This window comes from Dicentrarchus labrax, unplaced genomic scaffold (genome assembly GCF_905237075.1).
Source record: "Dicentrarchus labrax unplaced genomic scaffold, dlabrax2021, whole genome shotgun sequence".
NCBI lineage: Eukaryota > Metazoa > Chordata > Actinopteri > Moronidae > Dicentrarchus > Dicentrarchus labrax.
This window is the reverse complement of record NW_026136721.1, coordinates 28,635,349-28,653,338: the sequence shown is the minus strand read 5'-3', so window position 1 is coordinate 28,653,338 and position 17,990 is coordinate 28,635,349. Positions and strand designations below refer to the sequence as shown.

The window sequence follows — 17,990 nt, the reverse complement described above, 5'->3', positions numbered from 1 at the left end:
TTAATCTTTGTAGGGGAACTTAATGTCGTCTTAAAGAAGGTAGAAGCTGAACCTCTCAGTGGAGAGACATGAACCTGAAACACTCTTCAGCTGTTCACAGCGATGGATGACCTATGTAAAACAAGTTTCCATTCTCTTCACGTTGATTTTAATATTGCATTTACATGATGACTGAAGCCAGCAACTGCCTGAAGAAAAAACACACTATTACCATATACTATGGTTTATTTTGGACAATAACCTCCAGTATCCAGTCCAATATTCGTCCACCATGCACTAAACACAAAACACATACTGTAAATAAAACAGTGGCAATTGACACAATTTTAAGACAAACACACAAAAGATAAAGGAAAGAATTAGAGTTGCTTTTTATTTCTGGGGACGCTGAGTAAATCTTTCGACAAAACTCAAAAACACCAGCATGGTCCATTACTTTTTAATAAACGTGTGTATATAAACAGAGACAAAAGAATTACAGATCCACTTTCCAGGTTATGTTTTACTCATTTAGTTGAATATTGTACTTTCAGATCAATGGTACTATGGGGTTATCTGAGAAACCAGTGGTGGAAAAAAAGGTTCAGCCAGCGACGTCACCAAACAGCATGCAAGAATATTCTCCCACTGTCACAGGTAAAAACAAACAAACAAAAATGTAACTACAAATAAATATAGTTTACAGCATCATGCAGATATTCTGTATAATTTCTTTTAGCAGATGTAAATTTGATGTATGTGTGTTTCTGTCTTTGCCACAGAGGGTCTTGAGGAGAGCAGTGTGACTGTGAGTATCTCCAGGCAGCTCAGCTTCAGCTTGTTTTTTTCTGTTTCTCCTTCATTCCTAAATTTGACCCTGTCCTGACCCTTCGTCTCCAGTAGTCACTGTAGTCGCTGTAGTCAGACTTGTCCTCTCACCTTTCCTCTCTTTCTGTCCTTTATACATGTGTGTGTTCGTGTAAATGTTGGTCGGGTCTGGGTAGATTGAGACCCCCATGTTGAACTTGGCTAAACGTGTTAATCACTGGGTCTGGGACCCCAATGAGGAGCGTAAACGCCTGGAAAGTTGGCAACAAGAGCAGGAGCGCCTCCTACAGGTACACTGGTGGAATGATGTTTATGTGCATGGCTCCATGAATGTGCTGGCACAGGATGTACTGTATGTGTGTGTTTGTATGTATATATGTGTATGTGTTTATGTGTGTGTGTGTGTGTGTTATATGTGTGCTTTGTTCTGCAAACAGTGATTAACGTGTGCAATGTTCCTCTGCAGGAGCAATACCAGAGAGAACAGGAGAAGCTGAAGAAGGAGTGGGAGAAAGCACAGCTAGAGGTGGAGGAGGAGGAGAGAAAACACCATGAAGAGGTACAATCACACACACACACACACACACACACAAACACACATACACACACACACACTGATGAACACATGAAATCAAAAGCATTACTAGCTTATTTTGTATGTTTAATGTGTTATGTTTTATATTGTGTGTAAATCTTCCAGGAGAAAAGGATTCTAGAGGAGACTGTGACGCCCCTCAATCCCACCAGCTTGTTAAACCAGCAGTCAGTCCAGATGGGGACGACTTCTTCAGCTCCAGAAAGCAACAGGACAGAAGCAGGAAATGTTCCCCTTCAGCAAAACGGCCAAAGAAGCTCCACAGGGAACGAGGATCAACATGCATCAAAACTGCATTTCTTCCAGGGTAAGATGCACAGAGAAATACACACCGATATGCAGGATGTGTCCACAGCTCAGTTCAGACATGTATTCCTCAGAGTTTCTGTGACAAAAGTTTTATTTTATGATCTATTTTTGTAGACTCAGCATGTGATGGTGAACCTTCAAAAAAACAGGAGCTGTGGAAGACGTCCTCTCTGGACCGCAACCTTCAGCTAAACCAGTCAAATATCGTTAAAAGGTATGCTAAGGATGCTTTGAGTGTGTGTTAATCTCTTTAGTTTCCCATATTGCTGCATTTTTGTTGCTCCTGTCTTTTGTTATTTTTCTTATTTCACATTAGTAAGTAGTAAGTAAGTAATGTTCTTCATTCAGAGAGGCTGATCTGATGATGTTAGCATATAAATGAATGTATGAAATAACTATGAATTAAAGTAAGACTATGCACCTTTTCATAAAAAAACAGCCACTGTGAACACAAGTCTCAATTATGATATAATGCTACAATTAAACTACTAATGCAACAGCAGAATAAGTGGAGAGTCGGACAGCAATATTTACCTATTTTTTATAATTCTATAATTTCTGAGCCACTCTTTCATGGGGAACCATGTTCTACTTGTTAAGCATCATTTTATTTTTTATATTAACCTTGAAAAATACACATTTTCTTTACTTTTCTTATGTAGAAACAGTAACAATGTGACTTCACTGAGACCTGTATATATGTCTTGTTCTACCACAGGTCTGAATCACATGATGCTGTAACAAGCAAAGAGCAGTCCTCTCCTTCAGCCCCTCAGCCTCCCTCACCCAGCAGGTAACGATGCTAGCACACAACATGTCTGAAAGAATCCTCGGTAATTAGGTAGCACTGTTTAATGGAGCGCAGAGGCTTTAATGTGGGAAGAGTAGAGCTTGTATCAGAATTGTTTTTCTCCTCCTCTTGTGTGTGTAGGTGTGTTAGTGGGAAGAGACTGTGTTCTGGTTGTTCTCAACCACTGGGAAAAGGAGCTGCTATGATCATCGATACACTGGGACTGTTTTTCCACATGCAGTGTTTCAAGGTACTTTATTATTCTAGTACACAAATGCACACTTGATACATTATTTACTTTACACGGAGGCAGCATTTGGCTTCTGTATAAAGGTTTTTAAGATGTTTAATAAAGCACACATACTCCATCACAATTATCTCCAAGGTAGCAAAGAGAAAGACAGAAAGGTGGCTGATTTCAGGAGTAAAAAGCAAACACTTTATTTATAATCGATAATCCTCATCGTTAGTGTTTTTAAGACATATTTAACCATTTGAAAGTTTATCTGAAACTATCCTTTCTGTGTATAATGTTAATAGTGTTTCTCTTCCTCAGTGTGGAGTGTGTAAGGGGCAGCTGGGTGACGCCACTGCAGGGACTGACGTACGGATCCGTAATGGACTGCTGAGCTGTCACGAGTGCTATATTGCATCTCGGGGTGAGAACAGATGCACACACAAAGATAGACACAGAGACTAAGAAGCTTCCATAAACTCATTTACTTAAAAAAGACGATGTGTGTGCAAGATTTTAAAGTGTTAATGCTACTTTTATTTCAGTACTTCTACCACTGATCTTAATCCTCACCAATACATTTAGTATGTAACTTCTCCAACCCCTTCTCTAATCTAAACCTAATTCTAAACATTACAAATTATTTAAACTGTCCTAACCTTAAAGTTCACCCCATAAATACATATTAACCCTCTTACCTGTAGTGTTATTGATCCTTCTAGATCAGTGTTTATCAAATGAGGATCTGAGTACCCCTAGGGGTGCTTTGGAGTACTGCAGGGGGTACTTGACTGACAGGTTTTAAATGTCATGCATAATTCCTAAAATAATTATACTAGTTGAATCCCTGTGACTGAGAATGATCCTCAGTGGAGCACAATCCCATATTTCTTACTGAATTGTAAGTGCAACTTATTAAAAAGATCATTAATTTAGTGATCTAAACATTTAAGCATTTAAGTTTATCACACTGATGGAGCAGTGAGTATTGTACCTCTATATATAGGTGTTTCTTAAATATTTAAAAGGGGGTAGATTAATGAAAACGGTTTGAGAACCTCTCTTCTAGATTGTCTTGGTATGGGTTTTTTATTAGAGGTTTACAGATATCCAAACTTCTCTCGAATATATAAAGATAATCCTCAGACCTTGTGAACAGTTTCATGTAGGAACTATTGTTAACACATTTTCCTGTGTTTGTACGCAGGCAGAGGTCAGCCCACCACACTATGATGACCTCCATTGAACTGGACCCCCCCCCTCCACTGTCAGCGAGTGGGCGGAGAAGAGTTCTTGAACCTCGAATCCCGTTGTGGAATATATTCTTTTATATTCTGTTTTCCTGAAATGCACAAACAGCTTTATGGACGTTACTGAGAGTGAAACTGGACCGACATGTGACACAACATCACGTGCACATACAGTACAGTGTGTGTGTGTGTGCTTCCTAACTGTACACGTGTATACACTTCTTTTAATACGTGTAGCATGGATTTAATCAAGAAATCAGTGTGTTTAAGCTTTTGCACATCCATAGATAGCACAGTAAAGACACTAGAATAAAGACCCGCTCCGTCACAACTTTAACATGTTCCACTAAAAAGCTTAACACTACTGTCTTCAACACATCAAAATCTTGATTCATCATCCTCCGCTTCTGCACTGATCATGTGACTCCGCTCGCTTTGAGTGTGACGTAATGATGCGATTTGGGTTGGATGACCTGAAGTAGCTTGACCATTATAATGCCTTACTCATCATCATACCTTCTCGTTCATTTTTGGGGTTTTGTGTTTACAGTTTTGCATGAAAGAAGAACATATATAAGTTATTGTGAGTATTGCTCAGATGGAGTAGTGTGAGTTTGATGTAGGTTTTAATCTTCTCAACGGTTGAACTATAACTTTCCTCTTATATGTTGTACATCATCATAATATTTTTTGATTTTTTTGGGCATCTGGCTAACTTACACAAGCTTTTTTTTCTTTATAATTCATTTTACAGGAATGAGAACGCATGTTATTAATTGTACTTGTTATCTGAATTTTAAATGTTTTCCCTTTAAGATGTTTTAGCCATTGTTTATTCTCATAGACTGACTGCATCCGAATCAGTGCCTTATGTAATGAATGCGAGGGCTAGAGTATGTGCAGGAGTATTTCACACTCACACAGACCTCAGGGTCTCGGCACATTGTGTGTGTGTGTGTGTGTGTGTGTGTGTGTGTGTGTGTGTATGAAATCATGCATGTATAGAGGTATGAATGCAGTGTGTGATTTGACTTGAAGAACAGTTCCATACCAGCAAAAAAATAAAACATTTAAATGGATCAGCCTTTTCCTTATAACCTGCTATTCTCTTCCACTCCTTCCCATGAGCTAAACCAATGACACAAAGTGATTTGCTGCTTCCATGTTAATTATTATTATTGCCCCCCCTCCCGTATTATGACAGTACACAGTTGTCCTCCAATCGCTCCTCGCCTGCCTCTATCACAAGTGTTGCCTCCCCAGAGTCTGAGCTGAACGTCTCTGTCCTCTCTGTGTCATCGCCTCTATCTGGACACCTGACAGCGGCTTCATTATTTAGAGGAATAGAGAGCTCAGCTCATTGTCTTTTATAGCAAGTGTATGTTTTATCAATAAAATATTTTAAATGGGATGTTGTCTGTTTTTTCTCTTGACTTTCCTTTAATTAAAATCCACCACAAGAGAAATTAATCGTCTCAAACTAACTTTAAATTGCACATGTACAGTTTTTTTTTTTGTTATACGATGCTCAAGATATTTTGCACACTATTTTATTGCATGTAGTGTATATATATATATAATATATATTTAATTATAGTCTTATATTTTCTATTATATTTTATAATATCCTTATTTTGTGATTCTTTGTTGTACTTTTTTACACATTCTGACTGAATTTCTCCTACGGGGGATCAATAAAGGAGCATCTTACCTTATCTTATCAAAAATATCCTAGAATATATCAACATATAAACAATGGTGGGGAAAACATCTGAATGATTAAACATAATTTATATAGGAATATGCGCCATATAAAGCAAAAAGGGTGAGCAATATATATAAAATATAAAAAAAATAATAATAAAAGACATAAAAGCAACATATATTAAACAAGTTTAACCTAAAAAAGAATAAAATATGAATTGTCTGGCTGTGAAATAAGAGTTTAAGACACGAGTGGAACCAGTGAGATCACGGGGTAGGAACCAAAAGTCAAACAGAAACCGGAACCGGAAGTGCACCAAACACCTTCGCCCCTTCTGTAGCACGTAAAGCTAATGCTTGTTTGTTGTTGTTTATGCCACTTATTGTTTACAAGAAACGCGTCAAAAACAAACATCAAAACAACATGGAGCCAAAGGGACCTTCGCTTTACACAGTACGTACCCGTCGTTCAACGTTAACCGGTTGCCATGTCAACGGTTTTTGGCGGTTAGCGTGCGTTAGCTGTAGGTTGAGCTCACGTTAGAGACAGATAACAGAGAACAACGTGAGTAATGTTTATCTTTAATGTGTGTCTGTGAGCACTTATCTCCTACAAACGATCGGATTACTGAGACTTTAACTCCGAACAGTTGTCACATTAAGTAGAAAAGACATCTGTGAGCGGTTATCTGGTGGTTTTATCAGCTGTTTCCTGTTTTTTTGTTGTTGTTGTTGTTGTTTTTATAGTTTCTCTCTCAGCACATTCATTATCTAATGCTGCTCGGATCGATTTTATTGAATGAATGAATGATTTATTTTATTAGTTATTACTAGAAGATGATTAGTTTGACATCACCGTTGGTCACAAATATGTTCCTCCTGCAGGGAAAACAGTCAAATGCAGTCAAAAAGAAAATAAATAATAATAATAATAATAATAATACATACAGTACATTACCATAGACCAGTATGCGTAGATAAGATGTAGAAATTGGGGTCAATGTGACATAGTAGATACAGAATATTTTAAATGTATATTTAAGTATATAAAAATAAAGAGATTTACAATTACAATTAATCTGTATTTAAGTAGGGCTGCAGTATGGTTATGGCATCATAGTGATTAATGATCATCTGTGCATCACACATTAGATTTTCACTGAGAAAACTATTAAAATCTTGATGATTATGTGAAATTTGTTGGTATTTGTACCAAACAAACTTATATTTTGGAGAGCAAGATGTGTGGACCAGAGTAGTAGTTCATTATAATGCTGCTTTTACCTTCATCAGTACCTGCGGTTTGCATATTGCACCTGGACACATTGCGATTTATATTCATATATATATATATATTGTGCAGAAGACAGGCCTACTGTTTAACTTAATAACCAATATCTATTGGCTGATATTGGCCTATCACAGACATATTGGTATTGTAGCGGTATCGGCGTATATGTCATCATTTTACAGTGCTGATGTAGCTATTTATTCTTTATTTTCTTACTGTTTGACAATGTATCTTGTATGTTAAATTATTCACCTTGTTATCGACCACCATATCGGTAATCTGTGTATTTTTTTCCCTTCCAGTTGGTCTCTATTGATTGATTGTTTATTTTACCAGGCCGGCCCCTCAGTAGATATGTCACGGAGCCTCGATGAAGACTCTTTGGTGGACGGGCCTCTGATTTCTGCTGACGCCCTCCACTCTGCCATCAGGAGAGAGTTTCAGACTGTACCAACACCCTGCCATGCTGGCCTGCTGTCTCTGCTGCATGTATGATATACACACATTTACAAACACACACACACACACACAAACACACACACACAGCTCTTGAGGGTTATTTTGCTGGGGAAACTAAATTACTATGATTTATCTGAAAAAAACCCATATAATGGTAATAATAATAATTTAGGATGATTATTCTTATTTTATTTTGATATCATGGTACTATTTGATCTATCTATAAATGTGTATATATATATAAATGCAGAGAATATTACAAATGTATTTATTTCCATTGTGGTCGTAATTTAGAGCTGTAATGATTAGTTAATTGATTAATTAGTTGATTGACAGAAAATGTATAGACAACTATTTCCTCCAGTGCGAGCATTTGCTATGTTTCTCTGTCTTATGTCATTATTCACTGAGTATCTTTGCATTTTGGACGTTTTATTGAGCAAAACAAGCTAAAAACTTTGTGCTCTGGAAACTGTGAAGGGCTTTTTTTTTTTTTCTGATATTTTATACAAAAAAACACCTAATCCATTAATTAAGAAACTAATTGGTAGCTGCAGAAACTTTAATTTCATGACTGTACTTTTCAAGTAATCTGGATACTACGTCATATCTGCCCTTTGCCCCTCATAGGGATATTTTAATTTTAATTTTGTTATGTGTGATAATAATAATAATAATATGTCTCACTCCCAGTCCTCTCTCCTGTGTTTCAGGTTGTGTTCGTTGTGTTGTCAGTGTGTGTGGCAGTAATGTGTGTGTTGAAATTTGGCCAAGAGCAGGTGTGTACGAGTATTTTGGGTGATGTGCGAGGTGACAGTGTAATTCTGTTTGGGAAGGTGTGTTTATGGGTGCTGGTGCTGCTGTTCACTGGGTGTGCGCAGCAGCACCACAACCGGGCCAGGAGCAGAGGATACCTACGCTTCTACAGACAGATGCAGGGACTGAAGCACCTCCCGCTCACCGTACACTCTGCAGGTATAACTGCACACGTTGTCAGGCCACGATGAATCCGTTTACGGCACATGTAGAGGTCAGTGTTCTCCACAAGATGGCAGTAACGTTAAAGGATGAATGTGTATTTCTGTATGTTTGTGTGCAGGTAATGTTCTGCTGCTGGTTGTCCTGGCTGCACAGTTATCACTGACTGTGCACACCTACATGCTGCTCAGCATCCTGGGGTTGGAGCTCTTGGTGGCGTTGCCGTGTCTGCTGTATTACACAGGTAAAGTGATCTTGAAGAGGGAATTTAACTCTGGGATTGATTCTTTTGTAAGACAGCAGGTCTTTATATATTTGATTGAGGTGTGTTGCATACTATATAACAGACTTTTAATTCACACACATAGGCCTGTTTCCTCCGAAAAAAAAGAGAAACATACAGTACATCTAACCTTAACTCCTTGCTTTCAACCCACACCCACCTGACCATTAATACAACATATTAACATACTATCAATTTACCCCTATTTCCCGTGCTCTCCCGAGTCCCTTGCAATAAAATTTAACTTAAACATGAGTAAAGAACTTCAGAGATAAAAGAATTAAATAGTACAAATATAAACCTTTAAACAGGGAACTGAAATAAAAGCTAGAGGAACAACAGTAACCAGTGTGGTCAGTTTCTTTACTTTCAGTTCAGTTAAATTACTTTTAATTGTCATCATACTGTTTAACACAAGCTCCGTGAGCAGTGAGAGTGAAACGGTCCATGATGTCAAAAAACACAACTCAAAGAAAGAACAGTAGAATAATATTAAACAATAACTCGGCAGCAATGAAGAAACAGCAGCAGTATAAATCTTAACGCTTATCTTTTTTTCCCCACTTAGTAATAAAGACGTTGCTTCTTGTTCCCACATTTTAATGGAGGGATATTTGTCCAATTCCTAAGTGTTAATTTTACTTGCTAATAACGACCTGGTAACTAACCTGCACCAGTAAAATCTGAGTGCACCATTTCATGCCTTTCAGGAGGTATGAAAAAAAGCTCAAATATAATCACATCACATTCCCAGGTTTCTCTAGTTTCCGGACACGTCGCTGAATTATGAAAGTATTTCCTCCAATTGGTTCACATTTAATAGTTTGTGAGCTAGCGTTGTAAGAGCAATGCAGCATCATTTAATTTATGCTACACTAGTGGTAATAATATCAGTGGTGGTATATGGTGAGACACACCCTGTAGATTACATTATACACACACACACACACACACACACACACACACACACACACACACACACACACACACTTCCCCCACTCTCTATCTGAGCACATTCGCATCACAATACCTGCCCTGCCCTTTTCAGACTCGACAGCATGACAATCAACCATTCAGCTCTCTGTCCTCCCTCTCTCTCTCTCTCTCTCTCTCTCTCTCTCTCTCTCTCTCTCTCTCTATCTGCAGATTTTTTGCTTCTGATACAAACACCATGCAGACTTTGTTGGGCGATACCCGTACTTATCTTTACATATCTATGTATTGTCTTTATTTTTCCTGCTGAGGTCGGGAACTAATTGGTTAAATTTAAAATGATCTCCCTCTGGCTCACTGTCTCTGTTAGCTTTGTTAAAATGCCCTTAAGTTGCAAAAACTGACCAGGGGAATTCAGTCACTTTGCAACACAACAGAACACACTGCCCATACTGTAACCTTTTACTTAATTGGCTGTGAAAAGTCACAGCGTTTGAGAGAATAGAGAAACCAAGAGCATGTAGGAAAAGCAGTGAAATACATTTGCATAGTTTATTTGGATGTTCTTCTCAAATATGACGAAGCCACAGATGAATCATATTTATTCAAAAGGTTTTTTCTATTTAAAGTTTGGATTAAATAAAAAAGGACTGCCAAATGTTTAATTAATGCATACGAATGAAAAATGTATGACTAACTGATTTGACGAGTCAGAACTCACCTTGTGAAAAAAATGCTATTTCTTATGCTTAGAAAATGTAGAAACACCACAAAGTATAATGAAATACTGACTGGTGGCGACATTTATAATTAGCCCCAACATGCCCTCTGCACATGCTTCAAATAAAACAGGTGACCTCTCACATGCAGGTTGTGGTTGTCAGTGGATTCACCCATTAGGATCAGGATTAGACGTTGCCTCTGTGTCAGGACTGTGTGGGTTCTTCATTGGATCTGTAATAACATCTCAACAACTAATGGATGGATTTCCATTATAATGTTCACAGACATTCATGAATCCCTGTAACTCTGGTGGTCTTCTGACTCTTTCTTCTAGCAGCACCGTGAGGTTGACATTTGTGGTTAAATGTCTCAACTGTTTTTAAATTAGCTAATTACAGTTCATCCAAAACTTTGGTTTAAGAGAGAAAATGTTAGCATCCTTAGATTCCTGCATTTGCCTCATGCATGAACATTATGATCTTAAAAGACAGAAAGAACGTATCTTACAGCTCTGTTGGTGCGTATGTAATGGGAATTCTGTAGTTACGGTTGTTTAATGTTAAATAAGAATCATTAGTAGCTCCTATAAGGAGTTACATGTAAAAATTGCTTCAAAGCATCAGTTGTCTACTTAATGTGTAATGCTACATGTTAGTGGGGCTTAAATCAGATTAAATTCTCCCTTAGTGCCGGATATCAGACCTCAGTAATACCCAAATGTGTCTGTACCACCTACCTTTGAAAAAACTGCTTATTTGCTTATTTTAAACTGTGTTTTATCAAAGAAATTGTTAAAGATACTCAACACTAGTATATATAAATCTGCTTTAGTGTGTATTTTAAAAAGCCACCCCCAGAATGTAAGCCGAGGTCCAATACACTGGTTTTCTTCTCAGTATCTAAAGGAAAACTGCTATTAAAGATGCCGTATCAGAGGATATTGATATTGAAGAATCTGTAATGAAAGGAAATCCATATTAAAGGTGTGTTTGGCAGCCGAGGGGCGCAGATTGGGGCTTCAGATACCAGAGAGGCAGGGAGAGAAGATAAGAGGCATTAGGATTTAGCCTAGCCAAAGGGTAACCCTCGGCCCACTCCACCCAAACACAAGGAGACACACACACTCACACACATTGTCCCCTGTGTTTACAGTGAGGGTGATCCAGTGTGTGTGTGTGTGGGGGGGGGGGTATCTGTGTTCGCCCGCTGCATTCCTGCACAGATCAGTGCAGCCAGGCACGAAGCGCACCGAGCGACGCCTCGCAGTGCAAACCCTTTTTAAAAGCACAAGCACACAGACACACACACACACACACACACATACTCCGACTGATGCAGAGTCAAGGTGACATCAGGAAGTTCAGGAGGAAAGAAGAAAAACTCTTTTTTTTTGTAGAGACAGAGAATCAGAGATATAATGCCTGCAGCTATGAAGTCCATACAGGAAGGCCTCGTTCAACTTCTCTTTGAAGTGCATGCTCATTGTAAGTGTGTGTGTGTGTGTGTGTGTCTTTGAGGTTTGCTGTATGTTTCTGCCTCTCTCATTTTAACATGAATACACTCTCTTCTATAGACCTACATGCACATCAAAGCCATGTCTTGGCCTTCAAAGGCTTAACTTAGAATACATCTCTCTCCTCTGCCTACAGGGGCACAGGGTTAACACACTGATACAGATTCCTGCAGTATACCCCGATCTTTCTCTCACACACACACACACACACACACACACACACACACACACACACACACACACACCCTGTGCTGTATGAGATGGAAGATGTAAAAGTGCAGACCATTGAAAGTATATATGAGGTGCAGGCTGACTCGTTCAACATATGTTTGAAACATATTTTCTATCCTAAATATAGTTCACGCCTGTTCCTTTACTCTAGATCCACAACGTCCAAAGTAAATATCACTCTAAGTATCAAAACATTATCTCAATATTGATATTGAATGATAAATGAAATGAAATGAAATGTGTATTCATCTCAACAGAAAGTCTTGATTGCAAAAGTTTCAGATCTCGTGACAGGACAGATTTTGGTAAAAAAAAAAATAAATAAATAAAAACATCCACTTAGCATCCATCTCAATCACAACAACAACAACTATGTGACTCAAGAGTGATGATAAATGATAAAGCTAAATCATCAACAAGCCCTACTTCATCCACACCACTAATTTTATAAGGAGTATTGTCCAGAGAAAACTTCTCTTATGATCTGGCTCTTAACTCAATGACTCTACCCGACCTTGAATAAATCTGTTCTAAACACGGATACTTCAGATGTTTTACAATAATTTAAACTGTCAGTATTTTTTCTTATACTGGAGCGTCATTATGATACCTAATCTGGTGTAAGTTTGTCAGTTTTTTATTATTATTACTTTGTGAGTACAGTCTTTTAACACTTGCTCTGTTCTTCTAAAGTAATAAACTTTACTAAAGTAATCCTGTAGTAACCTCACAGTAATCCCTGAGTTATTTTTTAGATATATTTTGTGGCTTTTATTGATGACAGTGACAGGAAAGGAGGGAGAGAGAGGGGATGACATACAGCAAAGGGCCACAGGTCAGAGCCAAACTCTTTAATTTTCTGCAGCTGTAAAATGTAAATACCCAAATTAATCCCAGTCAAATGTTACAGTACGTTTCTAAGTAGGGATGGGATTCGAGAACCGGCTCCAAATTGTCCGATCCATCGTAACACAGATGCACAACTTGCAACAAGGAGGAGACATGGTGAAGAGGAAGAAACGGTCTAAAGTGTGACTTCATTTCACAAAGAAACTCAAACTACTACAACTCTACTCTTGTTTCTACACTTTGTTCAGATAAAAACAGCTGCATTGATGTGAAAACCTGTGTAGGCCTACTTAAACAGGAATTAATCAAGCAATATCGATAATGGTATTGGTATCCCATCCAAGCTGTACTCCTTTTAAAACTACTATAACTGATATGTGATTTTCTCAGTTTAGCATCAACTATACGTCGTAGAACTGTGACACACTTTCATGAACAGCGTTTATTTTCCACTAGACTGTAAACTCGCACACACCTTTGAACTATTTTAATGTCCTGTGTTGCAACTAAAAGGTCTTCTCCTGCGTCTTGTGTTACCCTATTCAGTCTCCGCGGTTGCTGGGGGGGGGGTCTATCTCCTTCCAGTTCTTTGATTTGGATTCGAGCGGTGCATAAGTTGTGAGCACTATATGTGGTACAAGGAGCTGTTAGCACCTCTGCATCTCCACTGTTAGCACCCAGGAAATGTGTACTTCTTAATAGGTGATTGCAGATTCTCAGATCTGAGTAGACCAGGTCTGAGCACTGTCTGTCCAGCAGTGTGAGAATCTTTAACATGGACGTGTGAAATGTGTCACGTCCTTTACACTGCTCCCTCCATCCATCCATCCATCCATCCATCCATCCATCCTGGTGTCTGTTTTTTGCCCCCTGCTGTAATACACTGAACTACACACACCTGAAGGACTCCCTGGACATCCTCGTCCTCATCCTGATCCTTTTTCTGTATGTGCACCCATTCAGGGTCTTTACTTTAGGTCTGCTCCTAACACAAATAGAGCCAAAACTCTGGTAATTGAATGCATCTCAACTGGTTGTTTTGGTGAAAGTATGTTTGAAATCAGGGTAAATAAAACCTGAAATTACACAATAATAACATCTAAAATTAGTCAAACTAATGAATTACTGTTGCATCTACACACCAACATAAGATATTCTTTATTAAATTAATAAACAAACTACAAAAACAAACAATAATAACCAAAATCTAAGAAAAACCAAACTGTGAAACAAAAGTTCATTGCATATAAAAATAATAACGAGGGAAACAATACTTAGAAAAGGAAATCTTAATCCTAACTGTAGTATCAAAATAATCATTATTATATGAAAAGCTTAACCTCTCCAATATAATTAAATATACCCTGCTAACCAAAACTCAATTATAACACAAACTCTCTCATTCAGTCAGTCAGTATTCCTGATTGTAGCGTATCTTTATATCATAAAGTTTATGAAGAACGTATTGATGTTTGAAGAATCTCCCACAGCACCTTTTATAATGAAAACCTTTTCCAAAATAAGATAATGTTAATAATACAGGTGAGAAAACATGGTTGACAGAGCTTAATTCATGTGTTTATTGTGTTTATAAGCCGTAAATCCAGAGTGTGTAAATAAATGCAAAACAATGGACGAACACCATTATCAGCTGTGTCAGATAATCAAAGTAAATCTAATGTCATAGATTGTAAACATGTTCTGCTTCTTGCAATAAATACATTTACTTCCATTTATTAACCTAACTAATATTATCATATAACAGGTCGCTGTTAATATATATAATTTATTAAACGTTTTACCGTAACTCACTTCAGCCAACATTTGCTTTTTACATTTCTTGGGAAATATTTTGCTTTATTGGTGTTTTGTTAGATATTTGACAGCAGTTTGACTTTCTGGTTTGTCCTTTCTGAAACAAACACCCAGCAAACGCAGACTCATCATCACCTTTTGTCCATTTACTGTCTTCTGTTCTTCTCTCCACCTCTTCATTGCTCTTTCTGGAATGTCTCTCTCTCTCTCTCTGTGCCTCACATACCTGCTTACTGTTGCTGTATTGACACACTCACACACAGATTTAGGGCCTCATTATGCAGGAATGCGCAGTATTTCTTTAGATTGTGTGTGAGTGTGGATGCTGAGATGCTGCACTGTAGCAAAGTAAAGATAGCGCTCTTTAGAGCCTCCCTGACAATTTCCTCTGGCTAATGACACTCAAGTCTTATCAATACTCAGCCAGCTCCTCCCTCTGCCCTTCCTCACACACTCTTCCCTGCAAACCCCACACCCCTCGGCCTTATCTTAATTCAAACAGCACCAAAATCTCGCATATTTTTAGCCCTGGCTCCTCTTCCAGCTACTGTAGACTCCACACCGACACCTTGCTGCTTACCCCGCCTCTTGTGTAAAGGTGTATTTTTAGGGTGTGAGAATTAGAGGTTTGAGTGCAGGATATGACAGCCCATAAGGACTAAGTGCAGGATATAACAGCCTGTGTGTGTTTAGGAGAGGGAGAGGGATGGAAAACAGTAAAAAAAACAAATGTGTGGTGTTTCTCACCTGAGTGATTAATGTTTGTAGGACAGCTCTCTCTTCTCAATAATGTCTGTGTGTGTCTTTCAATGTGCAGCTGACAAGGTATAACACAGGTTTCGATGATGTTATTTGAAAAGTAACTGAAGATTGGTTTGGTTTTTAGTTAAAGTGATGCAGTTCAACAGAGAGCGAGCTGCACCAGATGTGAGCCAAGAAGAGCATTCACACAACTTCAGTGTCACGAGCCTGCCGACTGAGACCGGCTTCAGGTACACGGATTACACTCAGTCACACACACACACACACACACACACACACACACACACACACACACACACACACACACACACACACACACACACACACACACACTCTCTGTCCATAGCCCCTTACAGACGTACGTAAAAGTGCTTGAAATTTTACATGTTTCTCTCATGTTTGAATAAGCCTCAGAGTTAACTCTCCGTGCAGTGTTTGTCAGCAACACGGCTCCAGTCTGAATCAAATGCTGTCTCATTAACATGAAGCCTTCAGCAGAACAAAGTTAAATAAACACAGAGACGATGTTAAATGTGGTTCTAGGTCCAAGTTCTGGAGAGTACTGTAATACTTTTGTTTAAGAGAAAACAATCGGTTCAATAAACCCTGAAATACTTTGAATGGGCCAATTTGAAGTTGTGATTTTCTTCTTATGATAGATCCAGTTGAGCAAAATAAATAAAATATGAGCGAATAGGAATTAGTCCAAACCTTTTGGGGGGGTTTTTTGAGTCTCTGTTGCTCTTGAACCACAAAATAAGTTTTAAAATCCGTCCTTGTTGCAGAAAACTGAGGCTTCATTTCTTCCTTCACATCATTATTTCAAATTCGTTAACTTTCATGTACCAGAGGCTGAATATTGCACAAATGTTTGAATAGAGCCACTAAGGAACATTTATGAACCAGTTACTTACATTTTAAGAGCAAGGCTGGGACACGTATGTTTTTTGTTATTGCTAAAGAAAATCTTTAAGACTTTTTAGCCCATTTATTACTGCAGATGTATGTTTTTAAAGAAGGGTTTAATGATTTGCTAAAACAGATGGGAACTGTATTTATTGTTGCAGCACCACTCAATCACAACACATCTAAATCATGATTAAACTGTGTATTTGTTGGGGGGAAAGCAGCCTCATCCATACACAGACTAAGAAAGCCAGCAATGTTGCAGATTCATGTGAAAAGGAGGCTTATGTGCTGTCATCTGTGTCACAGGGAGGGCTCCAGTCTGGAGGAGGTGGTGGAGAAGCAGGCCGACCTGATAGAGTACCTGAAACAGCACAACACCTTACTGAGCAAGAGGCTGCTCAACCTCACCGCTCAGCACTGACCACAGCCCGACCTCCTCCTCCTCCTCCTCCTCCTCCTCCCTGTGCTCTCTTCACATGGAGGAAGAGGGGATTCTGTGGGGTTTGAAAGAGAGGCCAGAAGCAAGAAGAAAACACTGGATAAAAGACTAAAAGAGAGAAGAAATCCCTGCGCACACAAGCACCTGCGCGCACAGATTTAAAACACGGAGGGTTTCATCCTCACCTGAGATGGACAGATAACGCAGGAGGAGGTGAGCTGTAAGTGGACAGTTAAAGAGGAGGAGGAGGAGGAGGAGGGGAGTCATGGGTCACAGATCAGAGGTGAGGGGTTTTTATCACTGTCTTACGACCCCCAGTGACCCGTATGTGCTGCCGCTTGTGTCACTGTGAGTGAAACAGATGAGGCCAAATTGTTTTAGAGATTATCTGCACTAAGGAAAAGAGTCGGAGCTACAGGAGGCGGGAGAGGTTATCACTCATCAGGGTCAAATCAAGAGTTGTTCAAGTGCTATTTTATGTCTGAATGTGTCAGTGCTTTATTTGGTAGGTTTTTTTTTCTTCTATTTGCTCGATGAGTTTGTGTATTTGTGATCTGATTCCAATAAATATTTAATATTGTCATTGTTTTTGTTTTATTTTATGTTTAAGCCTTGTCAGGTTGAGAGGTGAGGTTAGTGTGGGGTTACCCAAGTTAAGTGACAGCAGTTTTAAGTGTTTATTTTTGTGTAACGCACTGTGAGAGCTCAAAAGGAAAAGATCCCAAACAATAGGAAACACCGCAGTGTCAACGTCAGCCGGCCTCATTTGTCTTTTCCCGCCCTCGCCCTTTTTTTTCGCCTGTGTTAAATTTCAACAGTCACGGGAATCTACGTTAACGAAATATCGAGGTCGTCATTTGAACCCCTTGGTGTTTGCTCCCCCGTTGTGAAGTCTTTATGCCCCTGCGTCCGTAACTCCACAGGGAGCGCCGCATTTACGACTCCGTTCCCATGTGTGGCTTCTCCTGGGAGCTCGGAGTGACCCCGGAGTACCGCAGGTAGCCGTTCCACCCTGTTTGATCTTCGGCTTTTAGGTCACACATATAAAGATATTTGCTTTTCCTCTTTAATACTTTAATACTACTGAATTTAAATGAAGTCTGGCTTAAAAACCT

General features: G+C 38.8%; 2 protein-coding genes across 8 annotated transcripts in view; both read left to right on the top strand.

The window, feature by feature from the left end:
- LOC127354840 (LIM and calponin homology domains-containing protein 1) overlaps nt 1–5,397 on the top strand; it is a 28,464-nt gene extending 23,067 nt beyond the window's left edge. For 6 of the 7 annotated variants that reach the window (XM_051385096.1, XM_051385095.1, XM_051385094.1 and 3 more), the window contains 10 exons: nt 534–636; nt 762–787; nt 984–1,097; nt 1,274–1,366; nt 1,508–1,709; nt 1,826–1,925; nt 2,430–2,504; nt 2,643–2,751; nt 3,058–3,160; nt 3,944–5,397. In XM_051385096.1, the coding sequence (XP_051241056.1) occupies nt 534–636; nt 762–787; nt 984–1,097; nt 1,274–1,366; nt 1,508–1,709; nt 1,826–1,925; nt 2,430–2,504; nt 2,643–2,751; nt 3,058–3,160; nt 3,944–3,969 (951 nt within the window). In that variant the 3' untranslated portion in view covers nt 3,970–5,397. The remainder of the gene's footprint in view (nt 1–533; nt 637–761; nt 788–983; nt 1,098–1,273; nt 1,367–1,507; nt 1,710–1,825; nt 1,926–2,429; nt 2,505–2,642; nt 2,752–3,057; nt 3,161–3,943) is intronic. The other variant, XM_051385097.1, reaches the window with a different exon arrangement.
- Nucleotides 5,398–5,990: 593 nt separating this feature from the next.
- On the top strand, nt 5,991–17,458 carry tmem192 (transmembrane protein 192). The gene is made up of 6 exons (XM_051385223.1): nt 5,991–6,144; nt 7,318–7,470; nt 8,154–8,415; nt 8,540–8,662; nt 15,652–15,757; nt 16,743–17,458. Exons 1-6 carry the CDS (start codon nt 6,064–6,066, stop codon nt 16,855–16,857), a joined length of 840 nt encoding a protein of 279 aa, XP_051241183.1. The 5' UTR covers nt 5,991–6,063; the 3' UTR covers nt 16,858–17,458.
- Nucleotides 17,459–17,990: the final 532 nt, after the last annotated feature.

Excerpts from the sequence above, each read along its gene's own strand:
- tmem192 (XM_051385223.1), top strand. The coding sequence starts at position 6,064 with ATGCCACTTATTGTTTACAAGAAACGCGTCAAAAACAAACATCAAAAC. Across the intron at positions 8,663-15,651 it reads GTGTCTGCTGTATTACACAG|TTAAAGTGATGCAGTTCAAC; the intron begins GTAAAGTGATCT and ends TTTGGTTTTTAG. Across the intron at positions 15,758-16,742 it reads CCGACTGAGACCGGCTTCAG|GGAGGGCTCCAGTCTGGAGG; the intron begins GTACACGGATTA and ends TCTGTGTCACAG.